General features: G+C 50.2%; 1 protein-coding gene and 1 non-coding gene across 2 annotated transcripts; one reads left to right on the top strand and one right to left on the bottom strand.

Moving 5' to 3' along the window:
- The first annotated feature begins 376 nt into the window (after window positions 1-376).
- LOC111823308 lies at window positions 377-480 on the top strand. The gene has a single exon (XR_002826330.1). It is a non-coding gene; the product is annotated as a U6 spliceosomal RNA (small nuclear RNA).
- A 2,664-nt stretch (window positions 481-3,144) lies between these two features.
- Window positions 3,145-18,677, bottom strand: CD8B (CD8b molecule). Its single transcript, XM_014445457.2, has 6 exons — window positions 18,588-18,677; window positions 14,037-14,390; window positions 9,657-9,746; window positions 7,244-7,333; window positions 5,764-5,800; window positions 3,145-3,676 (listed from the first exon to the last, which is right to left on the bottom strand). The coding sequence occupies exons 1-6, from the start codon at window positions 18,631-18,633 to the stop codon at window positions 3,664-3,666; spliced, it is 630 nt and encodes a 209-aa protein (XP_014300943.1). The 5' UTR covers window positions 18,634-18,677; the 3' UTR covers window positions 3,145-3,663.
- Window positions 18,678-25,366: the final 6,689 nt, after the last annotated feature.

The following is a 25,366-nucleotide window of genomic DNA, read 5'->3' as shown; positions in this document are numbered from 1 at the left end:
CTTTGAACGTGGCCTGTGAGGCGCCACAGCTGCAGGCTGCTGCCCGAATTCTTCACCTTCAGTGAGAGGAAGGGAGGGGAGGGCGCCAGTCCTGCTCACAGACCTTCCTACCGAGACCGAGAGGGAGATGTTCCTGGTGACCCCATTTCAGAGGAGAGAACAGAGGCTCACAGGGCTATGAGCTTGCTAAGGTCAGACAGCTAGCTGAGTTAGGCCCTGCCTTCTGGCCACCTCGGCATGCACCACAGTGATTCCCATGGTACAGGTTTTTTAAAAATCACAATTTATGAATAAATCTCTCATTGATGGATATTTAAGCTGATTCCAATTTTTTAATATTACAATGACCAAAGCCTCTTTTAAAAGAGGCCGTTTCATGCTCGCTTCAGCAGCACATATACCAAATTCGGAACCAAACAGAGATCAGTATGGTCCCTGCACAAGGATGACATGCAAATTCGTGAAGTGTCCCATATTTTAAAATAAAATAAAATAGGCTGTTGTTTTTTTCTTCTTCAAACTTTTGTTTTTTCCCCAATGCAAAAGTAATACATAACGGTTGTAAACATTCATACAACACTGCCCTGGCTGGCTTTGCACCAGCGGTGAGAGTGTCAGCCCTTGGACCGAAGGGTCTCGGGTTTGATTCCCAGTCAAGGGCATATGCCTGAGTTACAGGTTCCCCAGCCCCGGTAGGGGTGCATGTGGGAGGCAACCAATCGATGTGTCTCTCTCCTGTCGACGTTTCTCTTCTCTCTCCCCCTCCTCCCTCCCTTCCACTCTCTCTGGAAATCAATTGAAAAAATATCCTCGGTGAGGATAAAAAAAAAAAAATACAGCACTGAAATGAACAACTCAGAAATGGAGATTCCCCAGAGTAACTGCCATTCACAACTAAGAATATATCTTTTTGACCCTCATCTACACATATGCAAGCAAATATATCCACAGATCCTGAGAAAAAAATTAACTTTGCAGAACAACATTATGATTCAATTTTCTATTCTCTATCCAATGTATTACATATTATATTGTGTAAGAGTGTAATTTTCTGTTTTAAAAAGTACCTGCAGAAATAATTTGGAAGAGCAAGAAGCTTTTAAATATGACTTTACACATTTCCGTAATGTGCTGTCCTTGAATTTTAAAACATCTCTTTATTAAAGCATAATCTACATCTATACTCATATCTGTATTTGAAAGTTGACATATCAAGCGTGTCCAGCTCAGTGACTTTTCCCAAACTGGACACACTCTCTGACCAGCTCTCGGACGGAGAAGCAGGACACGCCCACACCCCGAGCGGTGCTCCCTGGTAATGGTCCCCTGCACCAAGGGCAGCCATAGCCTGACTTTGAATGTACATTTTATTTTTACCCATTTTTTTCTGGGCTTGAATTTTAAGCCTGTTTCAGATTTAAAAGAGAATCTTCAACACAGATGCTGTTAGAATACATGCAGATACAGTGGCCAGCATTTGATGCCAGCATGAATGAATCTGGCTTCGTGGGCTATCTTATAAGTAAGTCTGTACCACAGTTAACCTACTGGCTCCTTCTGATGGACATTTGAATTTTTACTAATTGTTGGCTAATAAGCCAACTACAGGAAACAACTGGATATGTATTTCTTTGTGCATGTAACTTTGAGATGTGTGTTCTTTAAAGATAAACGCCTACAAGTGGAATTGATAGTAAAAACAAAAAAGCTGATTGACAAACATTATTTTAAAAATATTTTGCCATCATGGCTCTCCAGAAAGAAGTAACAGCTCAGTTTCTTCTTCAAAACAAAAGCCAGGTGCCGGGTGCAGACCTCCTCACCGCAGCCCCTGCTGCTGGCAGCCCAGCCTGCTCTCTGGCAGGCCAAGCCGAGCGGAGCCTGCGGCAGGTGCCTGCGGCCCAGCAAGCAGATCAAGGAGCACCCCACCCCACCCTTGCCCCCACAACCTCGACACCCCTCTCCGCAGACTTGCAAAGAACTGAACACAATCCCAAAGACAGCAGCAGGGAGACCGTCAGATAGCAGAGCCTGTCGTGAGACGAGGGCCCGGAGGCCTATTCTTCCTTCCGCTGTGGACTGGGTGTGAGCCCTCGGGGAGGGCAGTCGCCCCGCCTGGGCCTCAGTCTCTTATGGTTCACATCGAGCATCGCTGAGCAAGGAGCCCACCTTCACAGTGAACCCTGGCGCCATCTGGTCCAGGTGACCCTGGCCCCTTCCTTCCTCCCCTCAACCTTGGGAGGCAGCCTGCCCTTGAAGTTGATGGGCAGGAAGCATTTGCTTCTCTTGAGCACCTCCAGCATCTACGCCCTTCTAACTCCCACCTACCGCACCTAGTTCTGCTGTGCTCTCCAACCCCACAGGCAGCAAGCATCTCAGCTGCGGGGCGATGGGCCCGCTGTCCCTTCGTCCCATTGCGTGGCTGCCAGAGGGCCCTGAACAGAACCTGGCTTGCCAAGGCCCTTCTGTAACCAGGGCTGGGTTGGAAAGGCAGGTGGGACTCTGCTCGTTTGCCCTGGCCATGGTGCCTCTGTAAGTGCAGCTTACGGTTGCATTCTTTTTTGGCTCAATAGCTCTTATGCTGCGAAAGCCCAGGACGGGCAGCTAAGGCAGGGTCCCTGGACCTTTTCAAAGGGCACGAGAGCTTCATCAGGACTCCCCTCTCCAGTTTAGCATTTTCTCCTCGTATTTTTCTTCTCTGACCCTGGAAGCTGAGAGACAGTAAAACAATTAATGGACATGTGACAGAGACCTTGATGCCTCTTACCTTGTCTCAGGTGCAAGGTCATTGGCTTTGAGGCCAGGGTCCCTGGGATTCTACCCTCAACAGAAATGAACAGGTGCTAGTGAAGTCAGCTTGGGAGTGGCCAAAGGCCCTCGCCCTGAGGCACCTGCTCACCAGCCTCTCGGGCCTTCTCTACACCCACAACATGGCCGGTGACACGCTGCAGGGGCAAATGAGGACACACACGTTTGATCCTTAATTCTTTTCAACTGAGCATCAACATCTTTGCCGTCTAGATGGGCTTTTGTGCTTTTCCATCACACGAGCCATTTGCATTTTTTGCTTAGGACTTTTATTTTTTACAATCAAGACATTTTTATAAAAGGAATGGAAAGTGAGAGAAGTATACAAGCCATGAGGAGGCAGAAGTGAAAGCCAAGGAAGTTTCTAGTGGGAGATGAAGTGACCTCCCGCACCCCAAACCACCGGTTCCCAGCCCCAGGAGAGGTCCGCAGACACGGGCACGATAAGAGCCGGGTCAGCCCTCCCGCTGGGCCTGGTCCTTGGGCTCCCTGTGAGGACTGTCAGGCCCCAGCCTGGGAAGGACAAGGGAAGCCATGCCAGCGCTGCTCCACGTCTCAGGAGTCCAGGTCACAGCCAAACAGGGCAAGGACGAGCAGGGAGCGGAAGTGGCGTGGGTGGCACTTCTGACTCCGTCCTCCAGTGTGCCCCGAGTTGCAGGAAGTGCCCCGGGGCTCCGGGGCCAGATGACCGCCACGCGCGAGGCCCGCAGGAAGAACTCGCAGTGGTTAAAGCAGGCAGCTCCAGCAGCTCAGTGAAGTTTCCAGGCAGCGTGTCCCTTCTCTCTCCTTTCTCCGCATCTCGCTCTTTCCTGACCAGGCATCTCTGTGGCCGGACACCAGCAGCATATCCTCTGCTCATTTATGAAGCCTAAAAACAACAGCAAGTTGTGAAACCACTTATTCTCAGGCAAAGGCCATTGAATTTCCTGTAACAGAGATAAATGGCAAATGAAGATACAGGGTTCCCCTCCAAGTTAGTAGCCTGGAGCCAGGAGTTTTGGGTTACTATGTTTTTAGGGCCCAACTTAGTCATTAAATTTTTTTTTAAGCTAAAAAAAGAAAGAAAGAATAAAGGGCAGCCCAAAGGACTCTGGCTTTGAATGGTGTGACTTCCTGCAGTGCCTTCTAAGACAGGCTCCTCACAGATGCACACCCAGGGGCCAGGAGGCGGCCTGTGATAGGACGGTTTTCTAAGGCCAGTTAGAGGCCGGGAACCTCTGCTCCAAGGCGCAACGTGAGTTGGGAGCAGCTTGTCTGTGAGGCCCACAGACCGTTTTGTCCACATCTGGATCATGATGGCAAAACCACAGGTGGTTTTCAAACTTTGGCAGCCACAGATCCTTGTGTTCAAATGATGTCTCCCAGGGAAGTGTAACCATAGGCGGCGGATGGGAGCAGAGCTGTGAGCAGAGGCTGAGGGCGCCCAGGGCCACACCCAGGACCACCCTCAGCTCCGTCTCTGCTTTAGTTGATCCACAGACCCCTGGGGTTTGCCAAGGCATGAGGTCCACAAACTGGGGTCAAATCACTGGGGAACAAGTTGAAATGAAGACGTGAGAGGCAGCCAGAACCACCGGCGGTTCCCCGAGGGGGACTGGTTCTCCATAAAAGAACATTCTGGAGGCCTCGGTTTAGACAAATACACTCGGGGTTACTGTCTTGTCTGTAGGGGGTGGTTTCTAAATTCAGCACGTAGGTTGAAGATTGTACCCAATCAATATTATCATCAAAAGCTGCCCATAAAACACAGCAGGCACGTTGAAGCATCTATACCTACAAAGATGGTACACTGGTATATAATAACGTGGAACACACTTTGTGGAGAACTTATAATTTTAGAGTATTTTAAAATTTTTGTTTCTTGGCTGTTGGGCTTGTAGAGTTGACTTTCCTCAGTGACATGAGTCTGTGCTTCGACTCCCTGGGACCCGGGGCTGAGCACCGTGTAGTGGCTCACCCCAGCAAGTCCTCACAATAGCCACGAGGTGGGTACTGTTGTCTCATTTTGCAGATGAGGAATCAGAGGCTGAGAGGGGGGAAGCCACTCGCCTACCGTCACATGGTGGGTGAGTGGCCGGCAGGATTCAAACCCAGACCTGCCTCCTGCTGGAGCCAGAGCTCCTGGGCACGAGGCCCTGCTGCCCTCTTCAACCTAGAGGCCTGGGCTTTCTCTTTTTTCCAACAACCCTCTGTGGAGAGGGTTGCAAGCAATGAGATGGGTAGATGTGAAATTCTCTCTTTTGAGGAAGAAAAACCAATCCAAGAACAGTGCCCAGAGCCCAACTGGGGTCCGGAGGTCCGTGAGGCTGGGGCACCCGACAGCCTCAGGCCTCTCAGTCTCCTGGCCTCTGCCTGTGCTTACACAGCTCAGGGGGCCCAACGGACAAGGTCGTGTTAGCCATGGGAGTCAGATGGTGGGTTTGCCAACTCCCGGGAGCCCAGTGGGGCCCAGGGCGGAAGACGGGCCCAAGGAAGGCAGCACAGCACCCAGCCCAGCAGGGAGAACACTGCCCTGGAGGGACCCACTTGCTCTTGCTTTCAGCTCAATTGTGCTCTTTCCTGTCCCAAATGCTTGGAGCAAGTCTTTCAACTGGTAAAAACAAGCCTCCTGTGTCCTGCAGGACCAAGCTGCATACGATGATGGTGGGAAGGAGTTTGGGATAGCCTGCCCTGGTCCTTGCATGCCAGGGCTGCTTGTGACCACCAGGAGGGCTGAGAGCTGCATCTTGCCGCACTCGAAATGCACTTAGCAACTCATCGGCACTTTTGTTTGTTGTTGTTTGTTTAAGTTTCCGGAGCTCTATCACCCCTGGATTTATACACCCTGTGCTTTTGCGAAGGTGGCGCCTGGCTTTGGCTCCTTGCACGAGAGGCTGTGAGCAGCAGCAGGGGCCGAGGAAACCAGGACCACACCCAGGGCCCGTCCTGGGCACTTTTCCAAGCCCCAGCACTTACTGCTTCATGAAGCGAATCCGGGCTCTCCTCCGCTGGCCTAGGAGAAGAAACCAACAACATCGGTCAGCAGGGACTGTGGGCCGCTGACACCCAGCCCCAGAGAGCAAGAGGGGTGCTGAGGACAGCTAACACCTCAGACACTGCCCTGGTGCCAGGCTCCGCTTCAGCTGCATGTGTTTTAACCCCTTCATGCTCACGGTAAACCTGGGAGCCGGATAGTACTCTTATCATCTTCATTTGTCTACGAGGAAACCAAGGCGCGGAGCAAGTACGTTACGGAGTCACTTGCCCAAAGTCACGCAGCTAGTAAGGGGTGAACCAGAACTCAAACTCAGCTCCTCTGGGCATCCTTCAACATCCGCTTTGCCCTTCACCGCAGGTCAGAAGGAGCGGCTGTACCGGCAGGTGGTCTTGAACCAGAGCATGTGTATTTGGGAGACACGCGAGGTTTCCCATTGGGGTGAAGGAAGGAAATATGAACAGGACTATTTACAAGCTTATCTTATCCTTGATTACTTTCGAAGCACATTTAAGAACATACATAATGGATTAAATAAATAACTATAGTTCACCGAAGTTGGTATTTATTATTTTTAAATTTTTTACCAAGGAGGTCCTTGATCAAAAAAGCTTGCTTGGTGATGGGGAAACAAAGAAAAATGAAATAAAATTTTAAAACAAGTTTGCAACCACTGAACTCTAATGGAGTTCTTAGAACTGGGTAAATGGATCCCTTTGTGGGTGGCAAATGTGTGCACAAAAGTGCCCATGACACATTTCTCCAGGGAAATTGTCATCACATGCTCAAAGGGGTCCGTGACCTATAAAAGAGCCACCACTCTAGCCCGTATGCCTGCAGGCCACCCCTCCCATGTTACAGCACCCAGAGAGGGTGAGTGACGTGCTCCAGGTGGCACAGGTGGGCCCGGGGCTCTGGGCTCCATGGCAGCTGTGCGGCCTCCCCGGCAGCTGTGGGGCGGGGAGGGGCATGGGAGATGACTCTGTCTCGGGAATGGCCGAGAGCAGCAGCCATCTCTGTTTCCCTTCAGCCTCACAGACGGGCAGGATTTCTAGCTTCTGGAACATAACCCAAACCCACTTCAGTCTCTTCCGTGTACTTCCATCCCGACTGCCCACAGGCGCTCCCGCTCACTAAGCACATACCCAGCTGGGCACGCAGGGCAGCACTTCACCAACAGCAACCTTGGCAGGGAGGTGGCACTGCCCCTGCGTGCCCCTGGGAGGCTCAGAGAGGCCAGGGCACGCACCCAAGGCACTAAGTCAGGGAGTAGCCGGGTTGGACCCAAACCCAGGGAGTTCTGACTCCAGAGCCAGGCGGTCTCTGAGCCTTCCGCTTGGTCAGGCCCAGGATCACCTATGGGACTGCCTCGGGCCCACGTCTGCCTTGCTCCCCTAGAGAAGGAAGGGCCCTCCAACAGCACCAGGGGCTGACCGTGAGGGCCCAGAGGGGACAACTTACAGTACAGGTGAACGGCCACACCCAGGGACACCAGCAGAATCACGGCGCCGGTCACCAGCAGGCCGAGGGTCAGGGGGCCGCAAGGCGGGCCTGGGAGACACGCATATGGCACATTTGAGACACACAGATGAACACAAAGAGGGGAAAATTAACTAAAAGCCTGCCGCCCAGAGAATACCACTGTTTGTATATTTTCTTCTAGCCTTTTTTTCTAGGCACTTTAACCACCGTGAGATGATTTTATATGTAATGATGTTTTAATTTGGCTTCCTGAAGGGGCGTCACACCCGAATGGGCCGCAATGCCGCCGCAGGTCCACAGACACCTCCCAGAACGTGACTCCAGGGAAAGGGGCGCTCCCACCGCCGTGGTGCCGAGCCCGCTCGGCCAGGGAGCCGCCTCAGCGACAGGACAGGCAGCTGCTTCCTCCCTCACCCGGGTCTCCCGAGGTCTGATCTCCCCACACTTCTCCCAAGACAGCGGCTTAGAAATGGACCCCCAGGCCCTCCCAGTGTCTCTCAAAGGATAGTCCTAAGGCCCTAGGCCTTAGGAAGCTGGTCCCTCCATGGGGGCCACCAGGCTTTTATTCATGATCGTAAGCCGTGAGGTCTGTCTGGGTGCCCTGCCAAGCGAAATGCCTTGTGTGTAGCATCTCGTTTACTCCTTCTTCCCTTTAGCCAGGTAAACCTCCCATTTCACAGGTGAGGAAACGGAGGCTGAGAGAGTGGTGACAGGGATTCCAATCCAGGCCTGACTGACGTACCTCTATGTTACACTGCTCCAAGGCCCCGCCCCAATTCAGCCACCGCCGACCACCCCACACCCTCCACTCCACGTGGCCACCTGTTTGTTCTAAAGAACCTGCTAATGTTGGATTTGCACTTTGCCCAGGATTTTACTGAGGATTCATATTAGAACTGATGCAAGACATTGGAAGACCTTTCGTCCATCATTTATAAAAGTCTCTCTGAATTCGCTGTCATTCAGCAGTCCTGACACGAGGATGAACAAAGCATGTTTCTTCTAGAATGTAAGCCCAGCGGAAGGCTCTGAAGCCTGGGCTTGTGTCTATGTCACTGTGGTGTGGTGTGTATTTGTGGGGTGCTGGTGGTGCCATGTTGCTTGGGGTCTTCTGATGCTCTGTGTGCTGTGACCTAACAGGACAGCTCCCCCCTCCCAGCCCCTAGGTCCTGTTAGGGCTGCTCCCAGGCTCCTGGGACTTCACATGCCTTTAAGGCACAGCAGCCCCAGCAGCACGAGGCCGCTGGGGTGGCTGCTGTGGTTTGTTCTCTGGGTTGGAGCAGATGGCATTTTCCGTTTGTCACCAGTAACTTTTGGGGAACAGAGATCAGTATTTTTCCAGAAACACATTTGGCTTATGAGTTCAAGAAAAGTGTGTGTGTGTGTGTGTGTGTGTGCGCAGATTGTACGTACACGTGCATGTATGCGTGTGTGCGTGTGCATGTGTGTGCTCCAGCTGCGGTGTCCAGTGCTCACAGGACAGAGCGGTGAGCATGTTCACTCATTAACAAACATATCAAGCACATACGGTGTGGTAGGTCCTCAGCTAGGCTTCAGAAGTGGGAAAGTTTAACGTCCTGTTCCTTTGGGTGGGGTTTTTATTTGTTAGCTAACACCTTTATTGAGATATAACTCACATATTATAAAGTTCACCTGTTTCAGTGTATAATTTCATGTTTTTTGGTAAATTCACAGAAATGTGCAACCATCACCACAATCTAATTTTAGGACATTTTTATCCCCCCAAAAGGAAATCCTGTACCTCCTGGCAGTCCCTCCCCAGCCCTCCCCCAGTCACCCAGCCTCAGGCCCCCACTAATCTACTTTCTGTCTCCATGGAATGTCGCATTCTGGGCATTTCATATCAATGAGATCATATAATCTATGGTCTTTTGTAACTAGCTACTTCCACTGCATAACCTTTTAAAGATTCATCCATGTTGTAGTGTGTATCAGTACTTAATCCTTGATTATGACCGACTGCTATTCCATTGCATGGCTAGTCCACATTGCGTAAATCCACATCATGGTGGGCATTTGAGTTGTTTCTCTTTCTGGGCTATTAGGAATAATGCTGCTGGGGAAATTTGTGTGCAAGTTTTGAGTGGACATGTCTTTCATTAAGTTTCGTCCTGTGACAACTGGTGAGTGTGTCCCCCACTAGACTGTGAGCTACTGGAGGACACAGCTTCCCTACTGAGCCCAGCTCAGGGCCAGAGAAACAGGCTCAAGACTGGGCACTTGGGAAGGGCTTATGGAAGGACCAAGGGAAGGAAGGGAGGGAGGGAGGGAAGTAGGGAGGGAGGAAGGAAGGGAGGGAGGAAAGAAGGGAAGGAAAGCTGTAAGTGACAATGCTGCGCTTCTGAGAGTCCAGGGGGACGGGGGAACTCACCCTTCCGAGTCACCGGGCTTGGGGGCCGGCACCTTATCTTCTTAGGGGTGGACTTGGTGGTGGGCTTGGCAGTGGTGGGAAGGACATCAACTACAGAAAGCAAGCAAGACACAGACCTTAGCCAGGTGAGCAGCAGGTGGACTGAGAGACAAGACTTAACACTGTACCTCTTACCTCCGGGTACTGAAGTCCTCGTGACCATTCTCTGGGCTGCTATAGAGCTTGAGGGTCACAGAACAATAAAGCATTTGAATGCTTCCCAAACTCTCAGACCTATCTGTGGGCCTGGGGACAGGGGTTGGCCGGTGTCCTGGGGAGAGGGGGGCTCTGGAGCTACACAGACCCAAACAGAACCTAGCACCCCTGATCAACCTGTGCAACCTGTGAAGTAAAGGTGGTCTCCACGTCCTGCTTGGGGTTGTTGTGAGAATTAAAGGGTCCGTGTGTCCAGCTGAGTGTGCACTAGACGCGGCTCTGCCCGGCTGGAGCCCTGGCTCCACTTGAGCCGAAGCCGGAGTCCCCGAGCCCTGCTGGTCCCTAAGCCAGTGGGGAACCTTGCTGGACCTGCATGCAGGTGGAATATGTTGGGGGTTCCTTTCCTTCTCACGTGTTTTTACAAATCATATACTCTCAGAGACAGAAGGATCTTTTTTTTGGGGGGGGGTATATATTTTTATTGATTTCAGAGACAGAGAGAGAGATAAAATCATCAATGATAAGAGAGAGAATCATTGATCAGCTGCCTCCTGCACACCCCACACTGGGGATCTAGCCCACAACCGGGCATGTGCCCTGACCGGGAACTGAACCGTGACCTCCTGGTTCATAGGTGGACACTCAATCATTGCACCATGCCGGCTGGGCCAGAGGGATCTTCAGTCTAGTCTCAACCTTTCATTTCAAAGGGGAGGCCCGGCCTCCGGGGCCTCAGTGGAAAGTGCTGGGCTGGACCCCACACCTCTGTCCTGTCTCTCGGGTGGGTCACTCTGTTTTTGTTCTAATTCAGTGTCACACGTTAAAGTGTGGGGATAAAATAGGACAAGTACGCGAGCAGAGGGAGCCGCTGAGGTGCGAGGAATGGCGTGAGCATTGGGTGCCACCGCATCCAGCCTTCGCCTTTGTAGGTTGAGGAAAGACATTTCGCTGAAACGATTTTCTATAAAACAAGAGGAGAGGGAAGGGGGTGACCCAGGAACTTTAACTCTAGTCAAGGGGACAGGGTGGCGGCCAACAAGCTGGTCACTTTGAGGCTGGCCTCTTGCGTATAAAAGTGGGCCCTTCGGACCCTCCTGACCCTGTACCTCCATGGGGAGGTGGCGGGGACGTGCCCTGCCTGCTCCAGGAACTTTGGAGAAGAGCCAGCTAAATAGAATGAACACTTGCTAGGCTCTCCCGTGAGCGAGTGGCAGCGCCCAGCACTGCAGGTGGAGCTCCCTGAACCCCACAGCTTTGGGGATGGGCACGATTGGCCCATCTTACCCCCGGGGAAGCCCGGGCACAGGGAGCTGAAGCCACTGGCCCAAAGTCCGAGGCAGTACACAGCAGAGCCGGGAGCTGAGTCCAAAGGCTCCCTCTCTGGGCTCTCGCTGCGCCACCCTGTGCAAAGGTTTGTGCACAAAAAGTGAAGCTCACCAGGTTGACCCAAGGCCCTGGTCACCAGCCTGCAGGAGACGGGAGTGTGGCAGGAACAACACCATCCGCTCTAGTGCCCCGGGAGAGTGCGAGGGGTCACCGCGCTCGGCTATCCCCTCATCCTCACGGCCCTGGGGTGTCCATTCCCCTCACTTCATACCCAGAAGGCACAGAGGGCGCTCAGCGGCCCCTGGCGAGCCCGCAGGGGGCGGCCCTGCAGGACTCAGCGCCTTGGCGGCCGGCCGGGTGCTCTGGGTCTGGGGGGGGGGGGGGCGGGGTTGTGGACAGGCTTGTCCACTTTAATTTCTTGCCCAGAACAGGTCCCCTTGATTCCTCCTGACCCCCCAGCCCCTGCCCAGTTCAATCTCCCCCTTTCCTGCTCTTTGAAAGGGACAGGCCTTTTGACGCCATGGTGCACCTAAGGCAGTGATGGCGAACCTTTTGAGCTCGGCGTGTCAGCATTTTGAAAAACCCTAACTTAACTCTGGTGCCGTGTCACATATAGAAATTTTTTGATATTTGCAGCCATAGTAAAACAAAGATTTATATTTTTGATATTTATTTTATATATTTAAATGCCATTTAACAAAGAAAAATCCACCAAAAAAATGAGTTCGCGTGTCACCTCTGACACGCATGTCATAGGTTCGCCATCACTGGCATAAGGGGCCTGAATCCTTTCTCTACCCCGCTCCCCCTTCCTCCTTCAAAGAGCCCTGACTTTCTGGTGGGAGGGTGGGCTCAGCTCTGGCCACCCCCCCGCCTCTGCCCCGGGAGATGATATGGCACCTGCTTCTGGGGAGGCCCTGCCATCCTGGGAGCGGGGTGGAGGGGCTTTGGAAACTTGAAAACAAGAGTGCGTGGGTGGCAGTGGGGAGCTTCTGAAAGCCACTTGTGCTGTTTCACCATCCACCTTTCTCAGCCCCTCACAGCGCATGAATGGAAAGATGTGTCTTACAGAGGCAATAACAATAAACCAAACCGAAACCCCAAGCCCCCCAAAGCCGATTTCCAATACAGGAATCAGTTAGCGCCCCCAGGGCATGCTCAGCTGCTGCCCAGAGACCTCGCTGCCTCCCACCTCTGATCCATGGCCCGCGGCTGGCGAGATGCCACAGGGCCATCGCTCTGTTTTCTGCCTTCCTCACTGTGCTGCCGCCCCCCGATGTCCCTGCTCAGCCCGTGCTGAGTGGTTGAATCCCTGGGGCCCCCCTTGTTACTCTCAGTGCCCCCCTGTGAGAAGAAGGACAGCAGGAGCCTTTCAGGGGTTGGCTCTGGCATGGGCTAACCTGAGGAGGGGCTACAGTCAGGCATGGGCCTGGGAGAAGAATTTCTGCCCTGATTCCTGGGCACCTCTGGTGGCTTTAATCCTCACTGTGCGATATGGCAGCCGCCTGCCACGGGCACACGCCCAGTCTGACCCGCGATGGGCTCTGCATGTAAAACATGTTGAATGCTTAGCAGGGAAGGAGAAGATAAAATATTTCAGTCATTCCCTAACTCAGGGGTCCTCAAACTTTTTAAACAGGGGGCCAGTTCACTGTCCCTCAGACCTTTGGAGAGCCGGACTATAGTTTAAAAAAAAAAACTATGAGCAAATTCCTATGCACACTGCACATATCTTATTTTGAAGTAAAAAAACAAAACGGGAACAAATACAATATTTGTATTTGCATGTGGCCTGTGGGCCGTAGTTTGAGGACCCCTGCCCTAACTGGTTCAGCTCAGTGGATAGAGCGTCAGCCTGCGGACTGAAGGGCCCCGGGTTCGATTCTGGTCAAGGGCACATGCCCAGGTTGCGGTGATCATGCAAGAGGCAGCCGATCAGTGATTCTCTCTCATCATTGATGTTCCTATCTTTCTCCCTCTCCCTTCCTCTCTGAAATCAATAATATATATATATAACATTACAGTCATAATTTTATCTGGATTACATTTTGAAATGATACTGTTCATAAATCGGGTTAAATAAAACATATCATTTAAATTAATTTCATGTGATTCTTTTTACTTTTTTTAAACGTGGCTATCAGAAATTTTCAAATTACATCTGTGGCTCACGATATATTTCTCCTGGATGTGCTGACTTAACTCCTGAGGACTGCAGCGCCTAAGGACTGGAAGCTGGAGGGGGTCGTTCGTGGAGGCCATAGCAATCCATGACACAGATGAGAAGACTGAGGCCCATCGAGGGGAGCGGAGCGACCCGCCCAAAGGCACACAGTGGATTTGCAGCTGAGCTTGGGGTCCAGTTTCCTCATTCCCCGCATCTCTGGGTGTGGGTTTGAGCCGTAGGCCCACATGCAGAATGCGAGGGCATCCGCCCCTCCACTGCCTGTGTGCGCACTGGGAGGGAGGTTCTGAGGCCATGGTTAGGCCCTGGGACTCAACCCAATCCAGCCACAGCCGCAGGGGGCCTGGTGTGGCTGAAGGACAGCGTCATTCTGTCCCCATAGGAAGCAGCGATGCTTCTAAGCATCCCATTTTCAATGGGGATCATAATAGTACCACCCTCCCAGGATAGCTGGCAGCATTAAGCGAGATAAGTACATAAACACTCGCCTGTGCTTGACCTTGGGTCAGTCTCAGAATATATTTTCTGTTACTATTAGCTGTGGCACGATTGCTCCGGGCCATCGTCCCTCCCAGTGATGAGGCTTAGAGCTGGGCTTGCTGAGTGGGGCGGCCCCCATGCCTGGCACACAGCAGGCACTCAATGCTGTCGATAACACTGAGCCAGGGTCTTACCCACAGTCAGCTGAGTTCCCTTCCCGAAGGTCAGCTCGGGGGACCCGATGGTCATGCAGAAGTAGACACCGCTGTCTGCAGGCTGCACACTTCTGAGAGTGAGGACGGACTGGGTTGCCGCCTGACTCACATTCAGCTTCTCCTGCTTCACATCCTTGCCATACACGGCCGTTTTAGAATCCCCGAAGGCCAGGAACTCATAGTGACTGTCCACGCTTGGGGCCTGGCGCTGTCTCAGCCAGTAGATGCGCAGGTTTTGGGAGGCTTTGGCTTCACAGACTAGCTTCACCTCTGTGTTGGTCTGAGCCACCTTCTCCCCAGGGGTCTGCTGGAGTACAAGGCTGCCGTGGAGAGCTATGAGAAGCAGAAGGAGCAGAGACCATCAGCTCATTTTCCTGGCCTCAGAGTCACCCCGAACCGAGTATCTAAGGAAAAGCCGTGGAAGAACCTGCCCAGTTGCAGGGTCTGGAGGCTGTTGTAAATTAGCGGGTGGTTCCTGGACTCAGGAGCTCGAACACCCCACCTCCCAGGAGACCATCTGCGAGGCGGATGTTCACTCTGTCCAGCTTTACAAAGGGGCAGGGGAGAGCTGCCATTTGTTGACTGAGTCCCCATAAACCTGGCTCTTTGCATAAGTATCTCAATCGAGCCTCAAACGTATTTTGGGATTATTATCTCCATTACACAGATGAGGAAACTGTGGCATGAAGTTACTTGTTCAAAACCCCCCTGACAGCTAGTAAGTGACCTGGGATTCCAACTCAAAGACTTGCCCCGGCCAGGTGGCTCATTTGGTTGGAGTGCCGTCCCATGCCACAAAAGGTTGCCGGTTCAATTCCCAGTCAAGGCACATACCTAGGTTGCAGGTTTGACCCCCGGACTAGGTACATACAGGAGGCAACTGATCAATTGATGTTTCTCTCTCACATTGATGCTTCTCTCTCTCTCTCTCTCTCTCTCTCTCTCTCTCAATATATCCTCTGGTGAGGATTTTAAAAAGCCCCAAACTCAAATATTCAAAGTCACACGTGTGGTCTCTTTCACCTTGCCCTGCTGCAACTCACTGTATAGACCAGGGGTCCTCAAACTTTTTAAACCGGGGGCCAGTTCACTGTCCCTCAGACCGTTGGAGGGCCGGACTATAGTTTAAAAAAAAAAAACTATGAACAAATTCCTATGCACACTGCACGTATCTTATTTTGAAGTAAAAAAAAAAAAAAAAAAAAAAAAAAAAAAAAACGGGAACAAATACAGTATTTGTATTTGCATGTGGCCCGCCGGCCGTAGTTTGAGGACCCCTGGTATAGACCTTCAACAGGCTCCAAGAAGCGGAAGGAGACCCAGGCAAGCTGGGAGAGGCGCACAGAATCACAGGTGGAGCACAGGGCGGGGCTGGCCTACCTCAGAGGCCCAGCCACAGCGTCTGGACATGGATGACAACCAGCAGTGGCACTCACCCCCCATGGTGGGCTAATGACCATCTCTCCCCAACCCAGCCATCGCTAGCTCCCTGGATCCCCTTCCTGAGTGGCAGGACAGACCCCAGAAGTAGGGCCGGGAGTTCACTTTAATCACAGACAGGAAGCGCTGTAAGTAGGGGATTCTTCTCGGAAAACGGGAGCAGAACTCAGCCCCGGCCCTGAACCCAGCCGCCACCCCGCACCAGTGGTGGGACCACAGGCAAGACACGGAGCCTGTCTCTTCTCTTTAAAAAGAGGGCGGCTTGCCCTAGCCGGTTTGGCTCAGTGGATAGAGCGTCAGCCTGCGAACTGAAAGGTCCCAGGTTCGATTCCGGTAAAGGACACATGCCCCGGTTGTGGGCTCGATCCCCAGTGGGGGGCATGCAGGAAGCAGCCGATCCACCATGATTCTCTCTCATCATGGATGTTTCTATCTCTCTCTCCTTCTTCCTTCCTCTCTGAAATCAATACAAATATATTTAAAAAAAAAAAAAAAAAAAAAAGAGGGCGGCTTGCCCGGCCTGTGTGGCTTGGGGACGTGCAGGAGGCAGCCAACTGATCTCTCTCTCTCATTGATGTTTCTGTCTCTCTCTCTAAAAATCAATAAAAACATATTAAAAATAAATAAATAAATAAATAAATAAATAAATAACAAATAAATAAACAGAGCGCGGCTCCAGGCCATTGCTTTGACTGCCGCTGAGAGGTAAAGTGTCCCAGAAAGCAAGCTGTCAAGTACTGTACATGGCAAATCACCGTCCGCGTGTCCGGGGGTTGTCACGGCAGCAGGTGAAATGTTAGCGAGGAGGGTTAGAGTGGGCCTCTTGCAGTGAAGTCCAACAGACTGGATCTGACTTAGGGAGCCTTTCATTTCCGCTGTCGGGTGGAGGGAGAGTGGGCAGAGTCCCAGAAGCATTGAGGCATTGAGGCACAGGCCTGGGTGAGCAGAAGAGGCCAGAGAATGGTGTGTGTGTTGTGTGTGTGTGTGTGTGTGTGTGCGCGTGTGCGCGCGCGCGCCCAAGAGGAGCTGGCTTATGAGGTGGTGGCCCGTATTCACAATCCTACCTACACTTGTTCTCGGGCTCCATGGCCCCATAGCCTTTCCTAATGCTGTTGAAATGCACATAAACTCTTTGACTCCACGCACAGGCCGCTCTGAGCTTCCGCTTGCATCAAGAATGAAATGATGGCACCTGGGGCTCGAGCCGTCCCTGGGCCTTTGCCTTTCTCCCCAAATAGCCTCCTGCCTTGTCAGCAGAGTAGAGGTTCTGTCCTGTTCTGGGTCGCTGACTTTTCGTGGGAGACAAGAAGAACCAAAAATGCCAATATTTACTGACCCGAGCCAAGCACAGTGCAGGAATAATCTCATTTAATCCTCGCCAGATCCTGTTTCACACCCATTTTATACACGAGGAAACGGAGGCTCAGGAAGCGTAAAGACATGTTCAAGGTCACACAGCCTGTAGGTGGTGGGTTCAGATTCAAACCCAGGTCTGCAGCTCCAGAACCTGAGCTTTTTGACACTCGCTGAACTGAGAAAACCTGTGGTTCCAGGATCGTGGTCATGTGCTCGTGTGCACATAGTGGGGCCACAACTACACAGACTCAAAGACCTCCCAAGAAAGATCATAAGGTGCTCGCTTCGGCAGCACATATTCCATATTTTTTACAGAGGCAGAGTTGCCTCGAACAGACTGTCAAACTACAGCAGGAAGGCTGGGGAGGGTGGGGGGGCAGGGGGGGTGGTAAGAGATTAACCGAAGGACTTATATGCATGCATATAAGCATAACCAATGGACATAAGACACTGGGGGGTAGGGGAGGCCAGGGGATTGTCAAGGGCGGGGGAAAAAAAGGAGAAATATGTAATACTCTTTGTAATAATGTAAGCAATAAAAAAAAGAATAAAAAAAATATTTAACAACAACAAAAAAATAATTCACATTAAAAAAGAAAGACCATAAGTGACTCCTCAGGGGTACAGAGGTCAGAAGGGGTGCCAGGCTGTTCGTGTTCCTTCCCCCTCCTGCACCCAGACATGAAGACTTCCTGGTTGAGACACACCCTGGTCTCTCTCCGGTGACCACTTGCTGGGGCTGAACATCCAGCCACGGCTGAACCCCTATCCTATGTGCCGGACACCTAGCCAGGCCTTGCCACACGTGTGGTCTCACTGATTCTTTTCTTCCTCTCACTAACCCATTCTCAGAGGAACCTGCTGCTTCTAAAACGATGGGCAATAACGTAGTAGCTTTGAATGGCCTGGATCGGCTTCTACTTCAGACGCTGTTGAGCTCACTGGGCCAGAGCCGGGCGGGCAGGCCTTGTCGCCCCTGGAGGGATGTCCGGCTTTGGGCTTTTGGGCAAGGGAGATCGACCTCAGGTTAGTGGGCAGTTTGGGGGGCGGAGGGGCTTCTTCTAAAAGATAGTGTGACTGGGCTGAGCCAGAGGGACAATGGAGACTCCCTGCTCCATCCATGTCTGGGTTTCCAACCCTAATACTGCCGGGTGCTGGAGTCACACTGCACGCCCAGCCCCAGGGAGTATAGGGAACAGGGGCCCTGAGGGAATACCCGGCCACCCCTGCCGGAGAACTGGCAACAGCCTGCTATTTGGCAGGTTGTACTCCAAAAACTTGCCCGGAAGGAATAAAGATGTGTCTACAGAACCTGGCCCAAACCCGCCTGGGCCTCTGGCACCTCCTGGGATCACATCACCGCCTTGTCCCCGAACAAGGGCATTTCCCTTCCTCTCTGGACATCCTTACTCGTTCCCTCTTCTTCCTTCCCATCTCCGTCCTTCCTTCCTTTCCCCTCTCCCTCCTTCCCTCCCTCCCTTCCTCCCCTCTTCCTGTCGCCCCTTCTCCTGGCTCCAGGCTTTTGGGCAGAGGTGGCTCAGCCCTGGGGCTCCCCAGGTCCCTGGGAGAATGAGCTCCCTGGAGGACTTTCCACCCACAGGGACGGTGCCTGCCGAGCGGCCCCTGGGTGTCCCACAGCCGGGACTCTCCCTGGCTCAGGCTCTGGGAGGACCAGCGCAGACACCCCTCCCAGCCCCCCCGCAAGGCCCCCTGCCCCCCAGTCTCCCCACCTACCTGCCAGCTGCACTGCGAGGAGGAGCAGCCAGAGCCAAAGCTGCATCTTGGCGCCTAGACACCTGGTCTCCGCGGGGCCCTGCGGAGACTGCCCTGGGGTGGGTGCAAGCTGCGAGCGGCGGGCGGGGCAGGGGAGGGGGGGGCGGCTCCAGGGAGGAGGCGGGACCTGGTGAGAGTGTGTGAGGATAACAAGGTCTCCACCCTCATCCTCTCTGCATTTCAAAGGACTTTGCTCCCTTTCCAAAACGCACACTAGGACCCCCCCCCCCTCAGGTAAGGGGGTGATACCACTGTCCCCGCTCAAGCCCTTGCACGTGTGTGGTCGCCTCCATGACTCCATGTGACAGTTCAGGCAACTGAGGCTCAGAGAGGTCAGGGTGTTCAAGGTCCCCCAGGAGCGAGCGGTGGAGTGGAACCCCAACTCAGTCACTTCTTTTCTTTCCGAGGAGCTATTGTGAGCCTCCTGGGTGCCCTCTGCTCAGCGGGATTGGAGTGACCAAGACCAGGCCCCGCCCTCAAGGGTGCACACTGTGGGGGACAAAGGGAGGTTTACTAACTGTGCCACACAGTGTGATGCTTGAGGAAGGTAAGCTGGGGTTCCAGAGAGGGGCCCCAACTCTGCCCCCTCAGAGCCGTGATGAGCTGAGATTCTGGGGCTCCCCTGTAGTCCCCACAGGTGCAATTACTGTTAAAATAGCACTGAAGTGGGAGATTAGCAGATGGACAAAGATGCCGAGTTGAAGCTGTGTGTGTGTGTGTGTGTGCACATGCGTGTGAGGTGTTCTCTCCTGCTCCTGCATGCCTGGCAGCTGTCTGCCGGTGTGTCATCAGCCCATCAGGGACATTTGTCAGGGAGTCTTCCTGTTCAAATGGGGGTTACACAGAGGAAGGGGGTTGGGTGGGGGTGGAGGTGGGAGGTGGGGGAAGGTGTTCTAAGGAGAATTTCTGGGTGTGTGAGGGCCTGCCGGGGTGAGGGAGCCTGGGGAGGGCTGTGGGAGGCCACAAGATCAACCAGGACTACACACACGCAGGCGCTGCGGGTCACCCGAACAGCCTGGAGTTTATCTAAGAGGGGTTGGTGCCACGGGAGGTCTAACGCAGGCAGCGTGTGTGGCAGGGACACCGTCAGCGTCAGCGTCCAAAGCCAATTCCCTTCCCATCCGAGCCTGCCCGGCTCCTTTGTCCCCTGCTGGTGACAGGCACTGCTGAGCCAGGAGTGGAGTTCAAGGTCACTGAGGGAGAAGGAGCTTTACGCCCTTAGTGTGGGGCTGCTCCTACAGCCCAGCTGAGGCCAGCGTCTCCCTGGACCCAGGAGCCGAGGCCTGAGCATACACAGGGCAGACCGCCCTGGGAGATCACATATGAGTGAGCCTTTTTCTTTTTAATTGAAATGATATTCACATAACAGAAAATTAACCACTTTATTTTTTGTTGAATTTACTGGGATGACATTGGTAAATACAATTATATAGGCTTCATTTGTACAATTCTGTAATACATCATCTGTATAAGATTAGCCATTTTAAAGTGTACAGTTCAATGGTATTTCGCACATGCACAGTGTCATACAACCACCACATCTATTTCCAAAACATTTCTTCTCCACAAGGAAATCCCTGTGCCCATTACGCAGTCACCTGGTATTGCCCCCTCATCCTCTCCCCAAATCTTGGTCACATAATCTTCATTTTGTTTCCATGGATTTACCTGTTCTAGACATTTCATATAGAAGGAATCATATAATATGTGGCCTTTTGCGTCTGGTTTCTTTCTCTTTTTAAATATTTGTCCCACCTAAAAATTATTTTCACAAATTTATTTGGTTTTTATATGAAATTAATTAAAAAAATCATCAGCCTTAAGTAAAATGAGCACACTTAGTAAGCTGGTTTATTTATGAAAACTACGTAGTCTCTCCCCCTTTGAGTGAAACCATTATTTAAGCTTTTTTAGAGTTCCATTATTTCACTCAGTGTAATATTTTTGAGGTTCATCCATGTTGTAGCATGTATGAGTACTTGGTTCTTTTTTAGAGCTGAGTAATATTCTGTTGTATGTATATTCAACATTTTGTTTATCCACTCATCTATTGTCTTTACTTTTTGTTTAACTTTTTGAAGAGTCATCCAGCTGTTTTCCATAGCAGCTGCATCATTTTACATTTTCATTGACAATGTTTAAGGGTTTCAATTTCCCCACATCCTCAACAACACTTGTTACACACACACGCATACACACATATATATATACACACACACACATCTATATTCATTTTAGTAGCTATAAAGTGATATCTCATTGTGGTTTTGATTTGCATTTCCCTAATGGCTAATGATGTTAAACATCCTTTCATGTACTTGTTGGCTATTTGTATTTCTTTTTTGTATGTCCATTCAAATCCTTTACCCATTTTAAACATTGGGTTGTCTTTTTATTGTTGAGTACTATATTCTGAATACTAGATCCTTCTCAGATATATGTTTTGCAAATATTTTCTTCTATGCTGTTGGTTGTCTTCATTTTGTTGATAATGTCGTTTAATGCACACATTTTTAAAATTTTGATGAAGTCCAATTTATCTATTTTCTTTTGTTACGTCTGCTCTTGAAGTCATATCTTAGAATCCATTGCTAAATTCAAGGTCATGAAGATTTACCCTGATGTTTTCTTCTAAGAGTTTTATAGTTTTAGTTCTCATATTTCGGTTGTTGATCCGTTTGGGGTTCATTTTTATACATGGTATGAAGTTTCATTCTTTTGCACATGGATATTAAGTTGTCCTGGCATCATTTGTTGAAGAGATCATTCTTCCCCCATTGAATTGTCTTGGCACTCTAGTTGAAAATCAATTGACCATACCTGTGTGGGCTTATTTCGAGACACTCAATTCTATTCCATTAATCTCTATGTCTATTTTAATGCTAGCAGCACATTGTTTTTGATTGGTGTGATAATCAATTTTATGTCAACTTCACTAGGTGTGGCTATGAAATTGTTTCGGGAAGAAAGTAGCATTTGAATTTGTGGACTGAGTAATACCCCTCTCCAATGTGGGTGCTATCCAATCCTCTGAGGGCCTAAACAGAAGAAAAAGGCAGAGGAAAGTCGGACCTGCCCTCCCTCTACCTCTGTGCCTGCCTGACCTGGGACATCGATCTTCTCTTGCCCTCCACACTCCCGGTTCTCACACGTCTGGACTTGTACTGGAATTTACATCCTTGGCCCTCTGGCTCTAAGGTCTTCAAATGACACTACCAGCTTTCCTGGGTATCCAGCTTGCAGATAGCAGCTCATGGGACTTTTCAGTCTCCATAATTACATGAGCCAACACCTTTTAATAAATCTCTTATATGTGTCTCCTGTTAGTTTTGTTTCTCTGTTGAATGCTAATACAAGTAGCTTTGTAGTAAGTTTTAAAATCGGGAAGTATGAGTTATCCAACTTTGTTCCTCTTTTTAAATTATTATTTTGCCCTAGCTGGTTTGGCTCAGTGGATAGAGTCCCCAGTTTGATTCCCGTGAAGGGCACGTACCACGGTTGCAGGCTCCAACCCGGCCCCTGTTGGGGCGCATGCAAGAGGCAACCAATCCATGTGTCTCTCTCACATTGACGTTTCTCTCTCTGTGTCTGTCCCCCTCCCTTCCACTCTCTCTAAAAATCAATGAAAAAATATCCTCAGGTGAGGATTACCAAAAAAATATTGTTTTAGCTACCTAGGACTCTTTATATTTTCATATGAATTTGAGGATCAGCTTTTCCATTTCTGCAAAAAAAGTTGTTGGAATTTTGATAGGGATTGCGCTGAATCTGTAGATTGCTTTGGGTGGTATTGACATCTTAATAATACTAAGTTTTTAAATCCATGAACACAGGATGTCTTTCCATTTATTAAGGTCCTCTTTAATTCCTTCAGCACTGTTTTTTTGGTGTTCAATGTACAAGTCTTTCACTTGGTTAAATTCATTCTTTGGCATTTTATTATTTTTGAGGCTGCTGTAAATGGAATCGTTTTCTCAGTTTCCTTGTTAGCGTGTTCTGTTGCTAGTGTATGGAAACAAAAGTGATTTTCTGTGTTGATCTTGTAAGAAGGTGGTTGGGAAGAGCAGTGGGTCAGATCTCAAAGGATCTTAGTTGGATCAATACCTTGCTTGGATCTTCCAGTACCAGGGTCTTGATTTTCTCATTTGATAAATGGAGATAAATGGAGATTTTCTCATTTGATAAATGCCTTGCTTATCTCAGTGGACTGTCCACAGGGACAAAGGAAGCAGGACTTAATTTTTTAAAAATATACTTTTATTGATTTCAGAGAGGAAAAGAGAGGGTTAGAGAGATAGAAACATCAATGATGAGAATCATTCATCGGCTGCCTCCTGCACGCCCCCTACTGGGGATCGAGCCTGCAACCTAGGCATGTGCCCTTAGCCGGAATTGAACCTGACCCTTCAGTCTGCAGGCCGATGCTCTATCCACTGAACCAAACCAGTGAGGGAAGGACTTGATTTTCAAATGTTTGTTTACTTGAACTCTGAGACGAAGCCAGGCATTCTCAGGGGGAGCAGGAAACAGTGGCAGGGGGCACCGTTTGTAGATTTATGGGGGCCTATGTTGATTGTCTCCATGTTTGGGTAGGGAGAGGGAGCTACTGGCATTTAGTAGATGAGAACTAAGGGTGCCAGATGTTCTACAACTGTCGGGTGGCACCAAACAACAAACAACGAACTCCCACAACCGGCAAGACTCTCAGAGTCCTTCCAGACCTGCGTTCAGATGTGCACCTCGCTCCTCACGACCCAGGTCCATTTTATGCATCAGCAAAGCCTCACTTACATCTTTTTTTCCTTCTTTGTATCTCATTTGTATTTCATTCATGACTTTAACTTAGGGCCTAGAACTGTGATGGCGAACCTATGACACTCATGTCAGAGGTGACACGGGAACTCATTTTTTTGGTTGATTTTTCTTTGTTAAATGGCATTTAAATATATAAAATAAATATCAAAAATATAAATCCTTTTTTTACTATGGTTGCAAATATCAAAAAATTTCTATATGTGACACGGCACCAGAGTTAAGTTAGGGTTTTTCAAAATGCTGACATGCCGAGCTCAAAAGGTTTGCCATCACTGGCCTAGAACAATGACTGGAATTCAATGTGTTACCTAAACAAATAGGTAAATGCCTATTTTCCGATTGGGCTGTTTATATATATATTTTATTCACTGGCAGAAAGTTTGTCCATTAGGACTATATCAGTCAGGGCCAAATCAGCAGACAAGCCATACCAGTAACTTAAATAGAGAAAAGTAAAGATAAAGAATGTTTAACTAATAAAAGGTGGTTAACTACCAGAAGAGGGTATAAGAAGACTCTAAGGCAGGGATCAGCAAACCTTTTCTGAAAAGGACCAGGTAGCAGATATTTTAGACTTTGTGTAATACCAGGCACAAGCAAATATATTACATAAGTAATTATATAACAACACAGAAAACAAATGTCCACTTTTGTATTGATAAAATTAAAAATAGAATAATTGAGTATAAGCTTTGGAATACGGTTCCTTATTAAGCAGAATGGGCTCCACTTTGTTGGGATAACATTTTGCTCAGTTGGAGTTCAAATGCATAAACCATTCTTAGAGGAAGGGCAGAGATGTTTGGCCTGCAGGCTGAACATGAGAGGGACAGAAAGTTGCAAGAGGGGCTCCCCACGTGGCGGATTCAGGCCGCTGCAGAGAACGTGGATGCCGGGAGTGACACAGCCCACCACTGACAAAGAAACTTGTCAGAGGCCGTGGGAGGCAGCTGGATCGCTCACACACACAGAGGCACAGGCATGCTGCCCCCGGAACCAGAACCGGGCAACTGTGGAAAAAGCAGTCTCCGCCTCCTGCTCCCAGTTTTAGATGTCCCTCCAGCGCCCTCTACTGGCAGACTAACATCAAGCCAACTGGCAAAGGAGATGAGCCAGGGTCCGATTTCACAAAGCTGAGCAAGAAGTGGCTTGCAGGTAAGAGGCAATAATTTGATAAGTGGCACAAGAGATACTAATACAGAGTGTTGCAAATATTTCCCCAATATGTAGCTTGCCTTTAAAAGTATTTCCTTATTGAAAAGGTAATAAATAGTCTCATGTAGGAGAAAATTTAAAATAGAAACAAGTGTACACTGCCCAGCTGGTGTGGCTCAGCTGTTGAGTGTCGACCCAGGAACCAAGAGGGGGTGGTGGGATTCCAGGTTAAGGCACATGCCCAGGTTTCGGCCTCGATCCCTCGTAGGGGGTGTGCAGGAGGCAGTGATATTTCTCTCTCTCTACCCCTTTTCCTTCCTCTCTCCTCCGCCCCCCGCCAAAATCATATTTAAAAAAAGAAATAAATGTACACCTTTTTTGTTGCTGTTACTCCTCACCTGAGGATTTTTTTTTGTATAGCAAAGGTGGAAATTTCTTGAAGTACAGACTCCCACATGGGGAGAGGGAAAGAGCCCCACAGAACTGACTCCCATGTAGGGAGGGGGAAGAGTCCCCCCGAGGATATTTTTCTATTGATTTTTAGGGAGAGTGGAAGAGAGAGGGAAAGACAGAGAGAAACATCCATGTAAGAGAAACACTCGATTGGTTGCTTCCTGCATGAGCCCAGACCAGGGCCCGGCCAGGGAGGAGCCTGCAACCAAGGTATGTGCTCTTGACTGGAATCGAACCCGGGATCCTTTGGTCCACAGGCCCACACTCTATCCACTAAGCCAAATGGGCTGGGGCTAATGTACACTTTGAAAAGTTAG

Source organism: Myotis lucifugus, unplaced genomic scaffold, assembly GCF_000147115.1.
Source record: "Myotis lucifugus unplaced genomic scaffold, Myoluc2.0 scaffold_454, whole genome shotgun sequence".
In the NCBI taxonomy this organism is placed as follows: domain Eukaryota; kingdom Metazoa; phylum Chordata; class Mammalia; order Chiroptera; family Vespertilionidae; genus Myotis; species Myotis lucifugus.
The sequence above is the reverse complement of the archived record's forward strand: the minus strand, read 5'-3'. Positions and strand labels throughout refer to the sequence as shown.